This window comes from Octopus sinensis, linkage group LG26, assembly GCF_006345805.1.
Source record: "Octopus sinensis linkage group LG26, ASM634580v1, whole genome shotgun sequence".
NCBI classification, from domain to species: domain Eukaryota; kingdom Metazoa; phylum Mollusca; class Cephalopoda; order Octopoda; family Octopodidae; genus Octopus; species Octopus sinensis.
In genome coordinates this window covers 6,996,805-7,020,302 of record NC_043022.1, presented here as the reverse complement: position 1 = coordinate 7,020,302, position 23,498 = coordinate 6,996,805, and the positions used below count along the sequence as shown (strand labels likewise).

Sequence of the window (23,498 nt, the reverse complement as noted above, 5' to 3'; positions counted from 1 at the left end):
GCTGGAACAGGACTGACCTGGGATGAAACAACAACAGTATCAATGACCACACTTCTATTACTGGTAAAGATACATCAACAACAATTCTGGCTGGAAGGCCACAACCTTGAGATTGTACATTAATTCACCTAAATTAGTAACATCGTAACTTCTGAGAACTTCTACATAATGACTCAACTTCCAAGAAACAGCAGCCAAAATTCCCTCATATGACACCTTGGCTGTGTTCCACTAGACTGAGCCACAACACACACAGGATTCTGAATTTTACTGGATCAGGGAATAACTTTCTTTTATATTTCAACTAAAAACCACAACCCTCATCATCATCATCATCATCGTTTAGCGTCCGTTTTCCATGCTAGCATGGGTTGGACGGTTCTACTGGGGTCTGTGAAGCCAGAAGGCTTCATCAGGCCCAGTCAAATCTGGCAGTGTTTCTACGGCTGGATGTCCTTCCTAACGCCAATAATTATGTTACTTTATTTATCGACCCCGAGAGGATGAAAGGCAAAGTCGACCTTGGCGGAATTTGAACTCAGAATGTAACGGCAGACGAAATACGGCTATGCATTTCGCCTGGCGTGCTAACGATTCTGCCAGCTCACCGCCTCACTAACACTAATTTCCTTCCACCCACAAATGCACCCTACCCCATCCCAAAATAACAAACACACACACACACGTGTGTTTATATTCTCAACAAGTGACCAAGCTGAAAACCAATTTTACCCAATCCTTCTTTCTCTGTCTCAGACCAATTCCATTTCAAGATATTCTCACAGACATTCTCTCAGTAAACAAATGTCGACATGCTCTCAACAATCGTAGAACTGGTAACTAAAGCAGACCAAAACAAAAAACTCACTTTGGAAGACGAATGCTTAACTTGCTCCGCACTTCTGAACTTCGGTCGTAGTCATTGGAACAGGTCGATGCCCTCTCTTCATCTGGAAACACAACGAAAAGGAGAAGAAAAACATAAATATCTTGTCTTGTCTTTTATTTTCAAGAATCTAACGCAAGTTTGTTTCTGGCCAAAGCAACATTAAAATAAAATTTAAAAAAAAACAAAACAAAAAAGAAAATAGGTTTTTGTTTGTTTAATGCAACACGTTTGAAGAAAAGATGTCCCCTACAATATATATATATATTGCTTAAAACTCGGCAAGAAAAATTTTGAAAAAAAAATTTTGAAACCACCTGATGAATGACTGCGACTCAAAAATTTGTAGACAGCAGGCAGGAAACGATCGTAGTGGATATTAATTATATTTTTTAATAATTGTTACATATTTAAATAATATAAATTAATCATATGTATTGGCTTAAGTCTTTCATTGTTTGATTTGCCTAATAGTGGTTTTGTCTCTAATTTAATATAATATATATATATATAGAGAGAGAGAGAGACAGACAGACAGACGACAGACAGATAAGCAGTATTATACATACATTAATCAGCTTATACACATTTTGAATAGCCCAGCATTTCAAAATGCTACAATGCAGAAACCATGAATAGTAGTTGATGCCGTATTTGGTCAACTAAAATTCTCTAGCGACAAATTCAACAGCATCCGTTCCTTAGTTTCAACAAGGAAAGAATGGCGTTAAACTTGCCTCTCTTTGGAGAATCTTAATATTCCTGATTTCTGAACGACAGAATTTTGAAATGCCAGGCTATTCGAAACAGGTGTAAGCTGATTAAAGTATACATAATTCTCCTTTCTTTTGTACTTACCTGTTATACAGTGTGTCCTTATACTAATTGTTTGAACTTCTGATTGCCACAGCTCAGGGAGGAGGGCAGATACCATAGATAATAAGGGGTAATTTAACCCTTTAGTGTTCAGATTATTCTATCAAACATAATGCCTATTGATTCCCATTGATTTGAATTAATCATGAATTATCTCATATCTTTAAGATCTTGATGGTGTAATTACTTAATGTAGAATAACATTGTAGGGTAGGTGTGAGAGCCTGGATCTGGTCAGTTTGAATGTAAAACAGATTAACTATTTTGGCCAGATATGGCCGGTTTAAATACTAAAGGGTTAAATCTCAGTCATTTCTTGATTCCCCCTCCATACCTGCCCCGCCTGACCCCTTTTACAACATTTCATTTAATTCCTTTTGCATTTTTTTTGGTTTTTTAATCAAGTCTTCAGAAAAAAAAATAAACACCCCATCATTTCCTCATATTTGAGGGAACATTTCCTTGCAATGTTCCCTCAAATGTTGCTCTTGTGGCAAAATAATTTCTGCAGCCTTGTGCTGCTGTCAGCAACAACCATCCTCATCACTGTCATTGCCATAGTCCTTATAATCATTATTATCACCTGTCGTCATCGCCGCCACCACCACCACCACGTTTCTATATGCAGTCCACCCATCTTCTACCAGCTTCTCTTCAATATACTTGTTACATTGATTCCTGAGATCGCACAAAAATAGATAACAACAACAACAAAAACAACATTGATTTTTCTTTGTTTTATGCTTTTTTTTTTTTTACTGGTTTCCTCCTCCTCCCCCGTCCCCATCCTTTTGTACTGAAACCAATGAAATATAATAAAAACTGATAACAGGATGATACACCCCACCACCACCACCACCACCACCACCACTACCTCCCCATCGTTATCATTACCTGGCCCTCCCCACCACCACCACTGCTAGTTTATTCATTTGACTACAACTCAAGGTGGTGCCCCAGCATGGCCACAATCTACTCACTGAAACAAGTAAAGAATAAAAGATGTGTGTGTGTGTGTGTGTGTGTGTTTAGGCACAGGCATGGCTGTGTGGTGGGTAGCTTGCTTCCCAACCTCATGGTTCTGGGTTCAGTCCCACTGAGTGGCACCCTAAGCCTTGTGAGTGGATTTGGCAGACGGAAACTGGAAGAAGCCCATCGTATAATATATATATATATATATATATATATTACTCTTTACTCTTTTACTTGTTTCAGTCATTTGACTGCGGCCATGCTGGAGCACCGCCTTTAATCGAGCAACTCGACCCCGAGACTTATTCTTTTGTAAGCCCAGTACTTATTCTATCGGTCTTTTTTTGCCGAACCGCTAAGTGACAGGGACATAAACACACCAGCATCGGTTGTCAAGCAATGCTAGGGGACAAACACAGACACACAAATACACATACACATACATATTTTTTTTTTTTTTGTACTTGTTTCAGTCATTTGACTGCGCCCATGCTGGGAGCCGCCTTTAGAGTGGGGAAAGAGTGAAAGAGTACAGCAGGGATCACCACCATCCCCTGCCGGAGCCTCGTGGAGCTTTTAGGTGTTTTTCGCTCAATAAACACACACAACGCCCGGTCTGGGAATCGAAACCACGATCCTCCGACCGCAAGTCCGCTGCCCTAACCACTAGGCCATTGCGCCTCCACATATATATATACATATATACGATGGGCTTCCTTCAGTTTCCGTCTACTAAATCCACTCACAAGGCTTTGGTCGGCCCAAGGCTATAGTAGAAGACACTTGCCCAAGGTGCCACGCAGTGGGACTGAACCCGGAACCATGTGGTTGGTAAACAAGCTACTTACCACACAGCCACTCCTGCGCATATATATATATATATATATATATATATATATATAGTCTGCGCAGTGATCTGATTAGTTAGAGAGAGTAAATCATTAGAAGCACATGCTTCTAGTGAGTTAGGATCTCAGAAAAACAGGGCTCTCACTGATGAATTCTCCCTGAGCAAATAAATTATCTTTATTGCTGAAAAGAAAGAAACTGCAGTCTGAGAATAACCGAGTTAGTAAATGTTTTTATCTTCATTTCACTAAATTTGTCTAGCTTCTGTGTTCCTAGCACATATTTCGCCTTAATGTACTGATATATGGAAAATATATGGCTTGTGTTAGAAATACCAGCGATTATAATTATTTTTATTTTATCGCAATTTGATTTGTTTATATATATATATATGTATGTATGTATATATGTATGTATGTATGTATGCATATATTTATGTGTGTCTTTGTATCTGTATTGGTCCCCCTATCATAGCTTGACAACCGATGTTGGTGTGTTTACATCCCTGTAACTTAGTGGTTCGGCAAAAGGGACCAATAGAATAATTTTTTTTTTATATTCTTAGCAAGCTAGAATAAATACTAGGCTTACAAAGAATAAGCCCTGGGGTTCATTTCTTTGACTAAAACCTCCCCCCCCTCAATGGTGCTCCAGCATGGCCGCAGTCAAATGACTGAAACAAGTAAAAGAATAAAAGAATAGACACACCCACACACACACACACGCACGTGCGCACCACCCCCCACACACACACCCGCCTGGCCCTATTGATTATGTCCTGACAAGTTAAAATGTTTGCCACAAGATAATTACTGGTTCTCTGTATCACTGACAGAAACAGTGTTAGGGGAGTGTCTTTACCTCAGGGCTGAACGAATATCAACAGAGGACTTTGTTCAAAGAGCATGGGAGGGGGGGAAAAGGTCAAGTTTTGGTTGTTTATTTTTTTCACCTATGTTTACAAAGATAAATATTAATCAAAGACACACAGACAGACACATACAGGTAGATACTCACATATATCTTTTAAATTTGCTTACTATTACTATATATATATATATATATATATATATATATATATATGTATATACACACATACACAGGTACACACACAAACAGATATGTACGCACATAGGCATACATACACACACACTTGTACATGCACACATACACACACACACAAATTTGCTTACTATTACTATATATATATATATATTATATATGTATATATATGTATATATACACACACACATATATATATACACACATACACAGGTACACACACAAACCGATATGTACGCACATAGGCATACATACACGCACACTTGTACATGCACACATACACACACTCACACACACACACACAAATACGCATACAAGGGCGCACGCATGCACACACACACACCACACATAAAAGCAGAGACACTGAGACGTGAGTGGGGAAAAGGACTGAATTGAAAGAAGAAATATTTGATGCGAAGGATTGGATGTCAGTTGAGTTGAGTCACATGTCACCATGGTTTGTTGGGACAGTCACCATGACAACAAGGTGGACTGCTCGCTCGATCACTCACTCACCACCGCCACCACCACTGCCACCACCACCACCACAACAACTACCACCACCACCACCACTGCCACCACCACCACAACAACCACCACCACCACCACCACTGCCACCACTACCACCACCACTGCCACCACCACCACAACAACTACCACAACCACCACCACCACCACTGCCACCACTACCACCACAACAACCACCACCACCACCACTGCCACCACTACCACCACCACTGCCACCACCACCACAAACCAATACCACAAACCACCACCACTGCCACCACCACCACAACAACCACCACCACCACCACCACTGTCACCACTGCCACCACCACCACAACAACTACCACAACCACCACCACCACCACTGCCACCACTACCACCACCACCACAACAACCACCACCACCACCACCACTGCCACCACCACCACAACAACCACCACCACCACCACCACCACAACAACCACCACCACCACCACCACTGCCACCACTACCACCACCACTGCCACCACCACCACAACAACTACCACACCACCACCACTGCCACCACCACCACAACAACTACCACCACCACCACCACTGCCACCACCACCACAACAACCACCACCACCACCAACACTGCCACCACTACCACCACCACCACAACAACTACCACAACCACCACCACCACCACTGCCACCACCACCACAACAACTACCACCACCACTACCACTGCCACCACCACCACTGCCACTACCACCACAACAACTACCACCACCACGTGGTGGTGGTGGTGGTGTGTATTTCTTCTCAGGTATTTACTCAATTCCTGGTTTTGTTGTTGCTATTGTTGTCCCAATAACAGCAGCGGCAGGCGGGGGTGGGGGTTAGAGAAAAGAGAGAACAACAACAACATCAAGGACAAAACAACAAACAAACACGACTGAATGTAATCAATAATTAATAATCCTCTTTTCATCAGAAACATCATCAACAACAATAATAATAATAATAATAATAATAATAATAATGACAATGATATACGATGATGCAATAAAAACAACAAAAAAGACAAAAGCACCAAAGACAGAAACTAGTGGCTATAATAGATAAAGGTAGGAATAAGGATGGTGGTGGTGGTGGGGTGTGTTTGCGGTAGTGGCATTGGTGGTGGTTGTGGTGGTGGTGGTGGTGGTGAAGGCAGCGAGCTGGCAGAAACGTTAGCACGGGCGAAATGCTTAGCGGTATTTCGTCTGCGTTACGTTGTGAGTTCAAATTCCGCCAAGGTCGACTTTACCTTTCATCCTTTCAGGGTCGATAAATTAAGTACCAGTTACGCACTGGGGTCGATGTAATCGACTTAATACCTATGTCTGTCCTTGTTTGTCCCCTCTATGTTTAGCCCCTTGTGGGTAATAAAGAAATAGATGGTGGTGGTGGTGGTGGTGGTGGTGGTTATAGTGATCACAGTAATAAACAAATTATAAATGCTAGAACTAATAACAATAAGTCAACATTATTTTAAAATGGCGGTGCCCCAGCATGGCCACAGCTCGTGAGCTGAAACTAGAATCACTCAATCAATCATTATTACTATAACAAATATCAGTTGTAATAAATATTAATAATAATTATAATTATAACAATGGTTTCAAATTTTGCCACAAGGCCAGCAATTTTGCAGGAGGGGCAGGTGATTACATTGACCCTAGTACTGAACTGGTACTTAATTAATTGACCCTGAAAGGATGAAAGGCAAAGTTGAACTCAGTGGAATTTGAACTCAGAACATAGCTACAGGTGAAATACTGTTAAGCATTTTGCCCGGCATGCTAACGATTCAGCTGCCTTAATCATAATAATAATACTTCTTTATTTACCACTAAGGGTTCACAAAGAAAAAAACATTGTGGCTGGTAGAGGACAATACAATGTGGGGGTTACATAAATAAAAGTGTGCAAATTCTAACATAAATTCTAACAACAGAAAACTCCCTCTTAAGAGGAAGACTTCCTAGGGCTGCTCACGGGAACTTCACAAAACCACAGTTGCCCTGGCTGCAAGCACAACTGCTCTCTCCACATGATCTTCCTTCAATCTACAGACACGTACTGAGAGTGAGCCTGTTCACTGGGACTGTTCTTGCTACATTCACTCACCTTTTAACAAAATTATTGGGAGGCAGCACTCTACTTCTCTACTTTCACTTTCCTTTTCAAGTGAAACCTGAAGAGGGCTTCACCAAAGAGGAAAGTTTTCAACCCTTTCAGTCTGGTCCACCACACAACCTCTTTTTCTAATGCCACCTGACAAATAAACACAACCTGTCCTTCCCTGCCAAAGGAAGGTGGTGGGGTGATCTTCACAATGGACTCAGCTAATAGCCAAATTTGACCTGTGTGTGACCACAGGTGTCCAACATAAATCCACAAGTCAGGTACTGGACAAGAGCATGCAGAAGTATCATCACTCTGCATGCATTTCAAGGAAGCTGAGCTGAAGGAACTTCCATACCTGTAGAGTTTATCCTGAACCAGCAATGCTTCCTGGAAACACTGACAGGCCAGGGATTTCTGGAAATTATCCATGGACCCTGACCCAAAAGTCCTCCAGAAGAAACCAACCAGTTGATTTTTGTCAATGCATAGAGTCATCCCAAGAACATCATTACACTTTCTGCCAACTGACAGAAGACCATGCCCAAGAGCCCTGCCTTGGACCATGCTTGATCCAAGAATGCAGCTCAGTCAAAGAGACAAGCTAGGGAAAATCCTGCTAACCATCGAGGAAGTACTGGAGATGCCATAGCCTCAGTGCACATCTGCACATCATCAGCTGCAGCATTCCTAGTCCTCCATTCAGTGGGTGGTGACACAAAATGGAGTACCTGACCAGTGGAATGTGTACCTTCCACAGAAAGTAAAAGAGTATGCACTCCAGTTTGGTCAGATAGTAACTGGGGCAAGGCACAACGGTCAGACAGCGTTGACAGAAGTGATGTATGAATTTTCCACCTTTGCCTGACCTTTCAGAGACAGCTTTCTCTTGGCCCACTTCCAAGTGAGAATGGCTACCCTGCTTGTCACCTCATCCCAGTTCTTTTCCACGTGAAGATCTGGACCAAACTAGACCCCAAACAATTTAACCAGGCTCTCCATCCAGCATCCCACAATGCTATAGAGTGGCATGGATCTGCCTCTCCAGGTGCCGAGCTGCAGGACAACTGACTTTTCTTCATTAATTTGCTCTTGTCACTACCTCGTAATCTTTTAGAGCAGTATCAACAAGGTCCATGTGCCCAGTGCCACCTTCTTTACTCACCCTGTCTAAGTTGTATCACATGAGGAGGAGATTGTTGTGGATGGGTTTGCTTGGGATTTGATTGTGCACCTCTACTTATTTCCTGAATGACAAGCACAAACTTCTTCATTAACACCTTGGCCAAAATTTTGAAAGCTGCATATGGCAACATTAGGGGCCTAAAATTTTCTATTTGATACCCTTTGTTTGGGTCTTTTCTCAACAGTGTCACCACTCCTCAACTCACAGAACTAAAAATTCTCCTGCTCTGCTGTCAGTTATGGTAGATATCTACTAAGGGGTCACTCAACAAGTCTGACATATAAAAGTGAAGCCCATAGGGGAAACCATCCAAACCACGCCATTTTACTCTCTGTGCAGCCTGTCATCACATCCCATATTTCTGCGGATGTTGTCAGCCTTTCACAACATACTGCCCCCCCCCCCCGCCGAGAGTCATAGGATGTTGTTAAGGTAGGCACTGAAGTCTGTCCTGCATTCCAGACTGCCAGTCATCCCAAACAGTTGAGTGTAGAGCTGCTGAAATGCTGCACACATCTACTCATCTACTTGGGCTTGAGTACTACACACCCATTTTAGTTCATCAAAGACCAAATTTAGTTAGTTAGTTAGTTAATTTGGCTCAAAAGCAAATAGCAAGGCCTTGTAGGGGGACATGGAGTTAAGTACAGGGTGGTGTTCATGTAAAGAGTTCAGGCCACTTGAGGTCAAGGGAGGCTTTGAACAAAGTGGTCGTCGGCATCTTCACCATCTCGTCTGGCAGCTTGTTCCACGGATCCGCAACCCGGACGGAGAAAGCTCCTCTCCTTCGATTGAGATGAAATCGTCGCAGGTAGAGCTTTTCGGAATGACCCCTCAGCCGACGCTCTATTGTGTCTATGTTGCCATATTGCACCTCTGCCACTCGAGCCCATCATGTGGCTTTTTCCCCCTCATTTCTTGGTGTATGTGTCTTAGATCTGACAATGCATTCTTTGTGCTTAACACTGATGAATTGGTCTAGGGGCCATCTCGCCCCCTTTGTTGTGACGTCTTGCCTAAGAATCTCTTCTAAGTTCCTAAATTCCCTCCACCATTATTTCTTTACTAAACCAAACAGATTCTGCTCTTCTCTGTCCTGAAAACATCAGGTGGGTGGGTGATGAGTGGAGGTAGAGTGAGAATGATGAGAACAGAGTGAGGGTGGAGTGGAGTGTGACTAAACTAATACTGACAATCTACTCCCATGCTCCCTGTCACTCGTCTTCATTGACATCACTGAAAACATCAGGTGGGTGGGTGATGAGTGGAGGTAGAGTGAGAATGATGAGAACAGAGTGAGGGTGGAGTGGAGTGTGACTAAACTAATACTGACAATCTACTCCCATGCTCCCTGTCACTCTTCTTCATCCTCATAATTGGTAGAGGTATGATGAGAGTGAGAGTGTGAGGGAAAGTGGAGTGTAACAACTACACTATAACTGTGTGCCGCACTCACTCTTTTTGTTATTGTCATCATGAAAAATAACAAATGGAAGAATGAGAGAGAGTGGGGGGGGGAATAATTTGAGTGGGAGTTGAATGGAGTATGACGAAACGTGTATGCTATGTCTCTCACCTCTACCCCCACCCCCGTATCATCATCACCATCATCCAAAATAACAGGGGAAAAGAGAGAGAGAGAGAGAGAGTGTGTGTGTGTATGTGTGCATGTGCACATGTATGGGTGTGCATGTGTGTGGGTGTGCATGTGTGTGTAGAGGGAAGGAGCCCCAACAGTGATGCCTACAGTGAAGGGTTGTTACTAAACTCTATCTACTTTCACTTTCCTGCCTTTCTTATTTTCGTAAGGACATCGGTCATCTCTCGTTGGTAAGCAGAAAGTTGTGTAACACTCATAATCCACTTACGGTGCAGGTATTCGGGGCCTGGAAAGTAAACAAGACCATAAACAACAACATCAACTGGTGGTCCTAAAACAGGGCCACACTGTTAATCCTTTCAATAACAACCCATCTGAAATGGCCCCTGCTTCTATGATGCAAACTGCTTGTTTTAAAATAATCTCAAGCAAAACTTTCATTTCGGATTTCAGACTAATTTATGTTCAAAACACTTGATTTGTAAAGAAAAAGTTATTCCTACAAACTTGTCTTTTCTTTTATCTTTTAGTTATTTCAGTCATTAGTCCACGGTCATACTGGAGCACTGCCTTGAAGACTTTTTAAGAATTCCTCTTAGCACTTGCACCTTGGGCAAGTATCTTCATCTATAGCCTCAGACCAACCAAAGCCTTGTCAGTGGAGTGGGTAGATGGAAACTGAAAGAAGTCCATCATATACATTCATAACTATGTATGTATGTATGGATGTATCTATCTATCTACCTGTCTGTCTGTTTGTCCATCTGTATGTATGTGTGTGTGTGTGTGTGTGTGTGTGTGCATGTCTTTGTGTCTGTGTTTTTCCCCTGCCACCATTTGACAACCGGTGTTGGTGTGTTTATATCCATGTAACTTAGCAGTTCAGCAAAAGAGACTGATAACATAAGTACCAGGCTTAAAAAAAAAAAAAGACAAAACGTAAGTCCTGGGGTCAATTCGTTTGACCAAAGAAAATGTCTTCAAGTCAGTGCCCCAGCATGGCCGCAGTCTAAAGAATGAAACACGTAAAAAGACTAAAAGAACAAAAGAAAACCAACAAACAAAAGCCGTTCCTCACCAGAGTTGTCGTCCGTGTGTTCTGATTTCTCCGACATCATGGCATATATTTCCCTGCGGGTGGCCAACTGGGGCCTCGCAGGCAACTGGGGGGGTAAACTCCACAGCAGACGGTTGCCATTCTTGCGACCACTCTCTAACCTGATTGGTTCCGATGTGATGGCCTTTCGTGGTGGCAACGGCGGTCGGTTCGTTGATGGGGAGACAGCAGCTTCTTCTGAGGAGGCATCGTCATGGTTACCGCACTCAATCACTTCGACAACCGGTTCAACGGCATGGTTGCTCTCTTCCGAAGTCTGGGTGACCGGAATTTCATACAAATCAGAATCTTCATTATCGGAAGTTTCCCTTTAAAAACATAAATAAATAAATAAAAGATAAAAATGAAAATAAAAAAATCTTAAATGAAGATTTAACTTTGGTTCATGGAATGATATTTTGGCTGTTATTTAACCCCAGCTCAACAGACCAGGAACCAAAGACAATTCTGGTCTTTAGAAACTCCATATAGACATGGTTGTGTGGTAAGAAGTTTGTTTCCCAATCACATGTTTCTGGGTTCAGTCCCACTGCATTGCACCTTCAGCAAGGGTCTTCTGCTATAGCCTCGAGCCGACCAAAGCCCTGTGAGTGGATTTGGTAAATGAAAACTGAAAAAAGCTCATCATATGTGTGTGTGTTTGTGTCTATTCCCCACCAACACTTGACAATGGGTGTTGGTGTGTTTACATTCCTGTAACTTAGCAGTTCAGCAAAAGAGGTCGATAGAATCAGTACCAAGCTTAAAAACAATAAACACTGGGGTCAGTTCATTTGAATAAAAACTCTTGAAGCTGGTGCCCCAGCATGGCCACAGTCCAATGACCGAAACAAGTAAAAGTAATCAATGCTGTGAGGGTTTCCAAAAATCAGTCATTAACCCCTTGCCTTCCATGTGCCCCATTTGGGGATCTGCTAAAACCAGTCTCAGTGCTGGTTGTTCGTTGTATTTAAAGTGAATTGCTTATGGACATTGTTGCATTTGCAGAGTTTTACAATATTTAGTCGTTAAAGTTTGTCATTATTAGCTCTGGCTAATTCTAGAGGACATTTTATGTCATAAATTGCAATTTTTGAACTACAAAAATATTCACTGTTTTGGAAACTCTTTCTCTTTTACTTTTTTCTCTTTTACTTGTTTCAGTCATTTGACTGCGGCCATGCTGGAGCACCGCCTTTAGTCGAGCAAATCGACCCCGGGACTTATTCTTTGTAAGCGCAGTACTTATTCTATTGGTCTCTTTTGCCGAACCGCTAAGTGACGGGGACGTAAACACACCAGCATCGGTTGTCAAGCAATGCTAGGGGGACAAACACAGACACACAAACACACACATACATATATATATATATATATACATATATACGACAGGCTTCTTTCAGTTTCCGTCTACCAAATCCACTCACAAGGCATTGGTCGGCCCGGGACTACAGCAGAAGACACTTGCCCAAGGTGCCACGCAGTGGGACTGAACCCGGAACCATGTGGTTGGTTAGCAAGCTACTTACCACACAGCCACGTTTTCCATTTCTTTTTTTCTTTTTTGCAATTCCCATCTATTATATCATTCACTGATATTTCATACAGATTCACATTTAATTCTATAATTTCCAAAAGACTAAAATGTTTATTATTGCAATTGAATAGAAAAGGATAAATATGCTTCTTTTTTTTTTTGCAGCGATCTCCATTTGGGACTTCTCGAAAAATTTATCCTAATTTCCAAAATAATTCACATATGAAGAAAATTTAAATACTGTTATATTAATTTAACTCCTAAGACACCTGGCAAAGCCAAAAAATATAAATTAAAAGAATTTGGCAGTTAATGGATTAAGGTTTTACTGCCCTGAGACTGAACAACCTCTAAAGGGTCACTTACCTTGCAAGAAATAAGACCCCAATCCATCTCAAATCACGCCATAAAAGAAAAACACGTTAAACATCATCATTTAATGTCTGTTTTCCATGCTGGCATGGGTTGGATGATTTGATAGGAGCTGGCAAGTCAGAAGACTGCACCAAGCTCTAGTATCTGTTTTGGCATGGTTTCTAAGGCTGGATGCCCTTCCTAACACCAACCCCTTTACAAAGTGGACTGAGTGCTTTTTATGTGGCACCAGCATTGACAGGGTCACCAAGTACATTGCAAGACAAGATCCCTTCAAATGGGAAGGGGAGGAGTAGTATTGAGAGGATGTGCGAGTTGAGAGATTTCAAATATAGAAGGGCCAGATATTGGGGTCTTCGTGTAGAGTGGAACTTCTATAATCATAGGTCCGCTCAACCAGTGCTGCTGGCCTGGGGCTCAACAGCAATAACCGCCGCCGCCGCCGCCACCACCGCCACCGCCACCACCGCCACCACCACTACCACTACTACTACTACTACTATTACAGTGGCAAAACTTACCCAACATGACTTGGGTCGATGTCATCATAAAGTTTCGTCCCATCCTGCAAAAAGAAACAGAAAGAGACAAAGTTATTATCATCATCATCATCATCATCATCATCACGACCATCATTGCAATCATCTCCATTATTTACATCAGCATCAATAAGAAAAGATATACCAGCCCCTGTTTTGGTTCTCCTTAAAGGATTTCCTATACAAACACACAAACACACACATATATATATATATATCTGTAAATATAATATGTGACAATTATTCAGTAGCCATGATAAAACTCTGAGTTTCGGATGTCGGGGCAGAAACCCACACCACCATCTCTTCAGTTATCCGACTGAAGAGATGGCACCATGGGTTTCCAGCCTGTCATCCAAAACTCGCAGTTTTATCATGGCTACCAAATAATTGTGAGATATTATATTTACAGATAAATTCCTCTATTTACATAATATCGAGGTCTCTTTCATTCTTTTGTTGTCTTACCATTTCTATCAATATATATATACATATATATATATATATATATATATATATATACACACACAGACACACATACATATATATATATATGGTCGTCTACCTCTCAACTCCTGTTCTTTCAACATGTGATCTCTTGAGCACCACCAGCAAAAATATTTTTTTCCTCTGTCTTCCCTTCTCGGGATCTTTCCTTCTCCTTGTTTCCGACGAAGAGCTCCGCTCGAAACGTTAAACCCTCCTTCCTTTCTTTCCTGAGCATCAAATAATACTTTAATTGTTCCACGTCCTCGCGTTGCCGTGTTTTTTTCTGTGTTTTCTTGTTTGGATTAACTATATATATATATACATACATACATACATATATAAACATACACATATGTATGTATATATATATATACACACACACATTATATATATATATATATATATATATATATATATTTAGTCGAGATACAATTGCATCTGATGAGGTATATACAATTAAGTGGTTGGGTTGGTTTATCAGTAAAACTCAAGCTACCAAAACTCAGAACTGCGACTCAAACAAAAGTGTCCTTGGCATCTTCAGGACATAAACATTCCATCTCAGCAAACTTTTCTCTCTCCCACTTCTTTACTCTAACAACTCCACAATTATATTTCAATCATAAATCCCATGCTCTAAAGTGATACCACATGTTATGTTTTTACATTCTTTCTTACTTATATATATATATGAGTATGTATGTATATATATTGTTATATTTCGGAATGGTCATATTGCCAGTTTAGCCAATAAAAAATCTTGCACAACAAATATTTAAACGTACTAATATGTATATATATATAGAATGTATATATACATATAATTGCAGCATAGAAGGTGTTTATAAGCCATTTAATAACACACAAATACTGTTAGATTCAGTTCAACATTTAAATTTAATTTCTCAAAATATTTCGTTGCTTTGAAACTGCAACCTGTTCGTTGATAAAATTCCATCCTGCAACTACTAAATGAAGAACAGATGATAACAATACAACACAAAGCAGACTCTATCCATAGCAGTATAAAGGTTACTGTAGACTACCCCTATAAACAGCCAAGAAATAGATTACCTGTCCTAGATACTGAGCTGTGGATAGAAAATACTATGATTAACAGAACTGTTAAATAGGGTTTAACAGTCTGTTAATCGTAGTATTTTCATAATATTTCAAACTGTTGCAAACCTATGGCTAATCTACTGGTAATCCGTAGTGACTCAGTGATGTCAAGTACTACCAAAATCAACATCCTTGTAGCAGACTTGGTTAGAGAAATGGGGGAATGTATCCCCACTATGCCAACCACAAGAATGACAACACATCTAGCACTACATATTTTTTCCTCTGTCTTCCCTTCTTGGGATCTTTCCTTCTCCTTGTTTCCGACGAAGAGCTCCGCTCGAAACGTTAAACCCTCCTTCCCTTCTTTCCTGAGCGTCAAATAATACTTTAATTGTTCCACGTCCTCGCGTTGCTGTGTTTTTTTCTCTTTTTTTCTGTGTTTTCTTGTTTGGATTAACTATATATATATATATATATATTTATATTGAGTTGGCAACTAAATTCCTGCCGTTTTCTAAAATTAGAATTTTTAAAAGGTTTAATAAAAAATAACAACTAATTAATAAATAATGTCTTCACCCTTGTTGTTTACAACTTCTTCCCAACATTCAACAAGATTTTCAATACCTCGTTGGTAGAAATCACTCGATTTTGACTCATAAAATTGATCCAACCAAGCTCTCAATTCTGCATAAGTATTGAATGAAACTCTGTGCATAGCATTTGAAAGAGATCAAAAGAGGTAGAAATCCGTTGGTGCCAAATCAGGAGAGTACGGTGGGTATGGCAGCACTTCCTAGCCATTCGCTTGAATGGCTTCCTTGGTCATATTGGCGATATGAGGGTGGGTGTTGTCATACAGCAGAAGAACTCCATGCTGCTGATTAGGTCTTTTCTCTTGAATGGCCGTGTGGAGTCATTCCATCTGTGGAACACAGAGTTCCGCATTGACCATTTGGTTCCGTTCAAGCAATTCGTAATGGATAATCCCTTCCCAGCCTCACCATATGCACAACATCATTTTACGCGGATGAAGATTTTGTTTTACATGCGGTGTCGCTTGTTTACCGGGGCTAAGCCATTCCTTACGCTGCTTCATATTGATGTAGAGGCACCATTTTTCGTCGCCATTAACAATTCGGTAAAGAAATCATTGCTTGTGTCCATGAGCTGAGCGGCGACGAGCAAGCAAACCAGCAGAGATTGTGGCTCGTTGATTTTTGTTGTCACTTAAAGCATACGGAACCCATGCTCCATAATTCTAAACCTTTCCCCACAAGTGAAGATGCTTCTCTATAGCAGAGTGGGAACATTCCATTTTCTCTGCCATTTAACTTGACGAGAATTTTCATGCAAAAGTTGGTTTAATCACACTTCATCAAACTCAACTGGACGGCCAGAATGAGGTGCGCCTTTGAGGTCAAAATTTTCATTTTTGAACTTGGCATACCAATTACATCCTCTGTTCTTTCAGCAGGACACCCTCTTCCATACACCCACAAATGTTTGTGAGCAGCTTTTGTGACCTGAGAACCTTGATTAAAGCAAAGAAGGTGTCAAAATGCTTGTTCTCTTAACTTGACAAATCCATTTTAATGATCTGAACAAACATTAACTAAAATTAACTACAAAAAAATAACAAAATAATTCCAAAATGATTCAAAAAAATAAAAGAATTCTCGAAGTAAGTTGCCCACCCAATATATATATATATATATATACACACACACATATATATATTACAACACATATATATATATATAACAACACACATAGATAAATATCTATATTATATATAAAATATTATATATTATATATAAAATATTATTCGAGACAAAACCACTATTTTGCAAAACAAACAAGGAAGACTTAATCAATACATAAAATTTAATAAATAGTCAAAAAAACCGCCACTACAATCGTTTCTTGTCTTGATCGACAATCTTCAGGTGGACTTCCAATCTAAAAAACAATATATTTTAAAATATATAAATAATAATTTTAAAATAATTAAAGTATGAATGAAAAAATATAAGTATATAATCCATATATAACCTATCTATAATCCATATATAATCAATATATAAACAATATATAAACTAAAAAACCTATCAACAAAAATTAAAAATATAAAATATAAAATATAAAATATAAAATAAAAAAACAAAAAACAAAAAAAAATAATTAATATAAACTATATATACACCCATACGCATATACCTAATTATATATAACCATATCTAACTACATACACTAAATCACACACCTATATATATCCCTATACATACACATAAAAATGTCTAGGCAACTATAAATAAATAAAATAGCTAAATACTTCAACACAATACTTATTCATACTCCCACACACACACATACAACCCACATTCACGCTCTAGAAAACGGACATCACTCAAAACTATGAACGGAGAAATGGAATAAATGGAATTAAAAATATTCACTTGGTAAAACAACGAACACTACTTAAAATTATGAATGAAACAATGCAATAAAACAACAGACATCGCAAATAGACACAAATTACTACATTCCTTATCAAAAACCTACCATGATAACCAAAACTCATAAAATATAATGATAAAATCTCCCTTTACTAAACTCTATAACAAACCTATATAGCAATCCCCTAACCTAAACATTCACACACACAATACCACACGTAAACCACACACCCACGACATATACAAATACCCACACCACTTACACATACCAATACATACATATAAACCTCAACATATACTCCAAAAACCCACTCAACCCCACACAGACAAATAAACACAAAAATTATGAATGGATTCTTTTATAAAACTACCATGATAAGCTAAAACTCACAAAACAGAAATGATAAAACCTCCCTTTACTAAACACTAAAACATACTTATAGCAATTCCTTAACCTATACATTCACACACAAAAACCACTCGTAAACCACACACCCATAACAAATACAAACTCCCACCCCACTCACACACACCCACAAGTACATATAAGCCTCAACATATACACCAAACAAAATTACTTTACCAAGGAACTTAACATATATATAAAAGTATATAACCGCTCTGGAAACGAACATCTCTAAATTAATGAATGGAGAAATGGAATAAATGGAATTAAAAATAAAATTCACGTGGCAAAACGAACACCACTCAAAAATTATGAATGAAACAATATATAAAAACAACCAACATCGAAAATAGACAAATTACTACGAATTCCCTAAAAAAACCATGATAAACCAAAACTCTTAAAAAACATATAACGATAAAATCTCCCTTTGCTAAACTCTATAACAAACCTATATAGTAATATCCCCCTAACCTAAACATTCACACACAAACACACACGTAAACCACAGACCCACGACTTATACACATACCTAAACTAACTTATAAACCTCCATATACACCAAAACCCACTCCCTCCCACACAGACAAATTAACTCATACATCCCAAAACCTAAATAACAAACCAATATACACATTCACACACAAACACACACACACGCAAAACACACATACACAACAGATACATATACTCCCTCACATATACACATATACATACTCACTAAACTCAATATATACAACAATATTTACACACCCACACTCATACAGATAAATAAATTATACAACTAAAAACTCGCAAACGTAATTAACCAGAATATCAAAAATAACAATATGACATAAAGGTAAATAAAATACATACTTACAATTCAGTGTCAAATTATGAAGTGAAATTAAATTCTTAGCCGTTAAAAAATCAAAGCAAAATTACGTTACCATAGAAATAACTTATGTAAAAAAGACTAACAAACAACTTGCAGTAACCCAACCCATTCTCTATGCCTACCTCACTACTACACTATTCCATTCACAATTCCAAACAACGCTAGTCCACCTCCCGGTTATTCACGTGGCAAAACGAACACCACTCAAAATTATGAATGAAACATGTAATAAAACAACCAACATCGAAAATAGACAAATTACCACGAATTCCCTAAAAAAAACCATGATAAACCAAAACTCCTAAAAACATATAACGATAAATCTCCCTTTGCTAAACTCTATAACAAACCTATATACAATCTCCCTCCCAACCTAAACATTCACACACAAATACACACTCGTAAACCACAGACCCACGACTTATACACATACCTATACTAACTTATAAACCTCATAACACCAAAACCCACTCCCTCCCACACAGACAAATTAACACATACATCCCCAAACCTAAATAACAAACCCATATACACATTCACACACAAACAACACACCACGCAAACACACACCACAACAGATACATATACTCCCTCACATATACGCATATACATCTCACTAAACTCGATATATACAACAATATTTACACACCCACACTCATACAGATAAATAAATTATACAACTAAAAACTCGCACACAATCTCATATACAAAACCACCTATGAAAACAACATTAAATACATCGTAATTACCAGAATATCAAAAATAACAATATGACATAAGGATAAATAAAATACATACTTACAATTCAGTGTCAAATTATGAAGTGAAATTAAATTCTTAGCCGTTAAAAAAATCAAAGCAAAATTACGTTACCATAGAAATAACTTATGTAAAAAAAGAATACGCGCCATGGAAAGTAACACGTCATTTAAATTATGAATGGAGAAATAGAAAAATGGAACTAAAAACTATATCCACGTGGCAAACCAACACTACTTAAAAAAATTTTTATGAATGGATTCTTTAAAAAACTACCATGAAAAATCATTATATACATCTATGAACTTTAGCTCACCTTAGCATCTCTAACAAACAACTTGCAGTAACCCAAACCCATTCTCTATGCTACTACCTCACTACTACACTATTCCATTCACAATTCCAAGCAACGCTAGTCCACCACCCCGGTTATTCACGTGGCAAAACGAACACCACTCAAAAATTATGAATGAAACAATGTATAAAACAACCAACATCGAAAATAGACAAATTACCACGAATTCCCTAAAATAACCATGATAAACCAAAACTCATAAAAACATATAACGATAAATCTCCCTTTGCTAAACTCTATAACAAACCTATATAGTAATCCCCCTAAACCTAAACATTCACACACAAATACACACTCGTAAACCACAGACCCACGACTTATACACATACCTATCCTAATTTATAAACCTCAATATACACACAAAACCCACTCCCTCCCACACAGACAAATTAACACAAACATCCCAAAACCTAAATAACAAACCCATATACACATTCACACACAAACACACACACACAAAAAAAACACACACCACAACAGATACATATACTCCCTCACATATACTCATATATATACTCACTAAACTCGATATATACAACAATATTTACACACCCACACTCATACAGATAAATAAAATATACAACTAAAAACTCACACACAATCTCATATACATAAACACTCCTATGAAAACAACATTAAATACATCGTAATTAACCAGAATATCAAAATAACAATATGACATAAGGATAAATAAAATACATACTACAAGTCAATTTCAAATAATGAAGTGAAATTAAATTCTTAGCCGTTAAAAAAACCAAACCAAAATTACGTTACCATAGAAATAACTTATGTAAAAAAAAAGAGAGAATACGCGCCATAGAAATTAAACGTCATTTAAATTATGAATGGAGAAATAGAAAAATGGAACTAAAAACTATATCCACGTAGCAAACCAACACTACGTAAAAAATTTATAATGAATGGATTCTTTAAAAAACTACCATGAAAAATCATTATATACATTTATGAGCTTTAGCTCACCCTAGCAGCTCTAACAACAACCTACAGCAACCCAAACCTATTCCCGATGCCTACCTCACTACCACACTAATCAATTCCCACCAAGCAACGCTAGTCCACCACCCGGTTACAATTCCCAACTCCACCCATTCATTCACAATTTCAACGACATTCGCCTCCACATCGCTACATATAAGCCTCACATTATACACCGAGATACACTTACACATCCGTGCGGATGGGTGAGAGTATACATGAGTGTAGTGATGGGGCTCCCATTACTATACACATTTGTACCTGTGTGGTAGTCTCCATGTGTATATTACGCACGGTATAAATGCAGGGGTACACGCGCACGTCATTTGCGTGTACCCCTCACATGTACATATGCATGCTATTTGGGCTCGATATATGCAACAATGTAATCGCGCCCGCATACATGCATATGGGCGAATTGCACAATCAAAAAACGCACGTGTGTGTGTGCGTTCCCTGGTTGTGCAATTCACCCATCTGGGTGTGAGTGGGTGTAATCTTATCACTGTGGATGTCAAGCTTATACGTATTTATATAAGTGTATATTAGGGGTTGTACGTATTAATGTGTGCATGTGCTTCACGCACTTGCGTCCATATATGGATGAATATATTGGGATTACTATGTGGGTGTAATTGGGTATGGGGGGGTAATTTTGTCATTGTATGGGTGTGGGTTTTCATTTGTGATTGGTTAGTTGGTGATTTTTAGTATGTTTCTATATATTTGGGTTAGTTATAAATTATTCTAGTGTGTATAATTGTATACATATAATTGGTGTGAATGGGATTAAGCCCATTTGGGGATGTAGTGTTTATTTATCCATGTGGGGGCGGGATTCGTGGTGATTTGTCTATTTTCGATGTTGGTTGTTTATACATTGTTTATTCATAATTTTTGAGTGGTGTTCGTTTTGCCACGTAATAACCGGAGGTGACAAGTACGTTTTTGGAATTGTGAATGGAATAGTGTAGTAGTGAGGTAGGCATAGAGAATGGGTTTGGGTTACTGCAAGTTGTTTGTTAGTCTTTTTTTTACATAAGTTATTTCTATGGTAACGTAATTTTTGTTTGATTTTTTAACGGCTAAGAATTTAATTTCACTTCATAATTTGACACTGAATTGTAAGTATGTATTTTATTTACCTTTATGTCATATTGTTATTTTTGATATTCTGGTTAATTACGATGTATTTAATGTTGTTTTCATAGGAGTGTTTATGTATATGAGATTGTGTGCGAGTTTTTGTTGTATATTTTATTTATCTGTATGAGTGTGGGTGTGTAAATATTGTTGTATATATTGAGTTTTAAGTGAGTATGTATATGCGTATATGTGAGGGAGTATATGTATCTGTTGTGGTGTGTGTGTTTTGGCGTGTGTGTGTGTTTGTGTGTGAATGTGTATATGGGTTTGTTATTTAGTTTTGGGATGTATGAGTTAATTTGTCTGTGTGGGAGGGAGTGGGTTTTGGTGTATATGGAGGTTTATAAGTTAGTTTAGGTATGTGTATAAGTCGTAGGTCTGTGGTTTACGTGTGTGTTTGTGTGTGAATGTTTAGGTTAGGGGGATTACTATATAGGTTTGTTATAGAGTTTAGCAATGGAGATTTTATCGTTATATGTTTTTTAAGAGTTTTGGTTTATCATGGTTTTTTTAGGGAATTCGTAGTAATTTGTCTATTTTCGATGTTGGTTGTTTTATTATATTGTTTCATTCATAATTTTTGAGTGGTGTTCGTTTTGCCACGTGAATTTTATTTTTAATTCCATTTATTCCATTTCTCCATTCATAATTTAGAGATGTTCGTTTCCAGAGCGGTTATACTTTTTATATATATGTTAAGTTCTTGGTAAAGTAATTTTGTTTGGTGTAATGTTTTGAGGCTTATATGTACTTGTGGGTGTGTGTGAGTGGGGTGGGAGTTTGTATTTGTTATGGTGTGTGTTTACGAGTGGTTTGTGTGTGTGAATGTATAGGTTAAAGGATTGCTATATAAGTATGTTTTAGTGTTTAGTAAAGGGAGGTTTATAATTTCTGTTTTGTGAGTTTTTAGCTTATCATGGTAGTTTTATAAAAGAATCCATTCATAATTTTTGTGTTTATTTGTCTGTGTGGTGTTGAGTGGGTTTTGGAGTATATGTTGAGGTTTATATGTATGTATTGGTATGTGTAGTGGTGTGGGTATTTGTATATGTCGTGGGTGGTTGGGTTTACGTGTGTGTATTTGTGTGTGAATGTTTAGTTAGGGGATTGCTATTAGGTTTGTTATAGAGTTTAGTAAAGGGAGATTTTATCATTATATTTTTTATGAGTTTTGGGTTATCATGGTAGGTTGATAAGATTTGTAGTAATTTGTGTCTATTTGCGATGTCTGTTGTTTTATTGCATTGTTTCATTCATAATTTTTAAGTAGTGTTCGTTTTACCAAGTGAATATAATTTTTAATTCCATTTATTCCATTTCTC

At 38.4% G+C, this 23,498-nt stretch overlaps 1 protein-coding gene across 2 annotated transcripts in view; it reads right to left on the bottom strand.

Annotated features, from left to right (window-relative positions):
- LOC115224784 overlaps nt 1–23,498 on the bottom strand; it is a 222,098-nt gene that overhangs the window by 43,865 nt on the left and 154,735 nt on the right. For both annotated transcript variants that reach the window (XM_036513760.1, XM_036513758.1), the window contains exons 5-8: nt 13,601–13,644; nt 11,150–11,496; nt 10,259–10,357; nt 869–950 (exon numbers count right to left, since the gene is read on the bottom strand). In XM_036513760.1, coding sequence (XP_036369653.1) covers nt 869–950; nt 10,259–10,357; nt 11,150–11,496; nt 13,601–13,644 — 572 coding nt within the window. The remainder of the gene's footprint in view (nt 1–868; nt 951–10,258; nt 10,358–11,149; nt 11,497–13,600; nt 13,645–23,498) is intronic.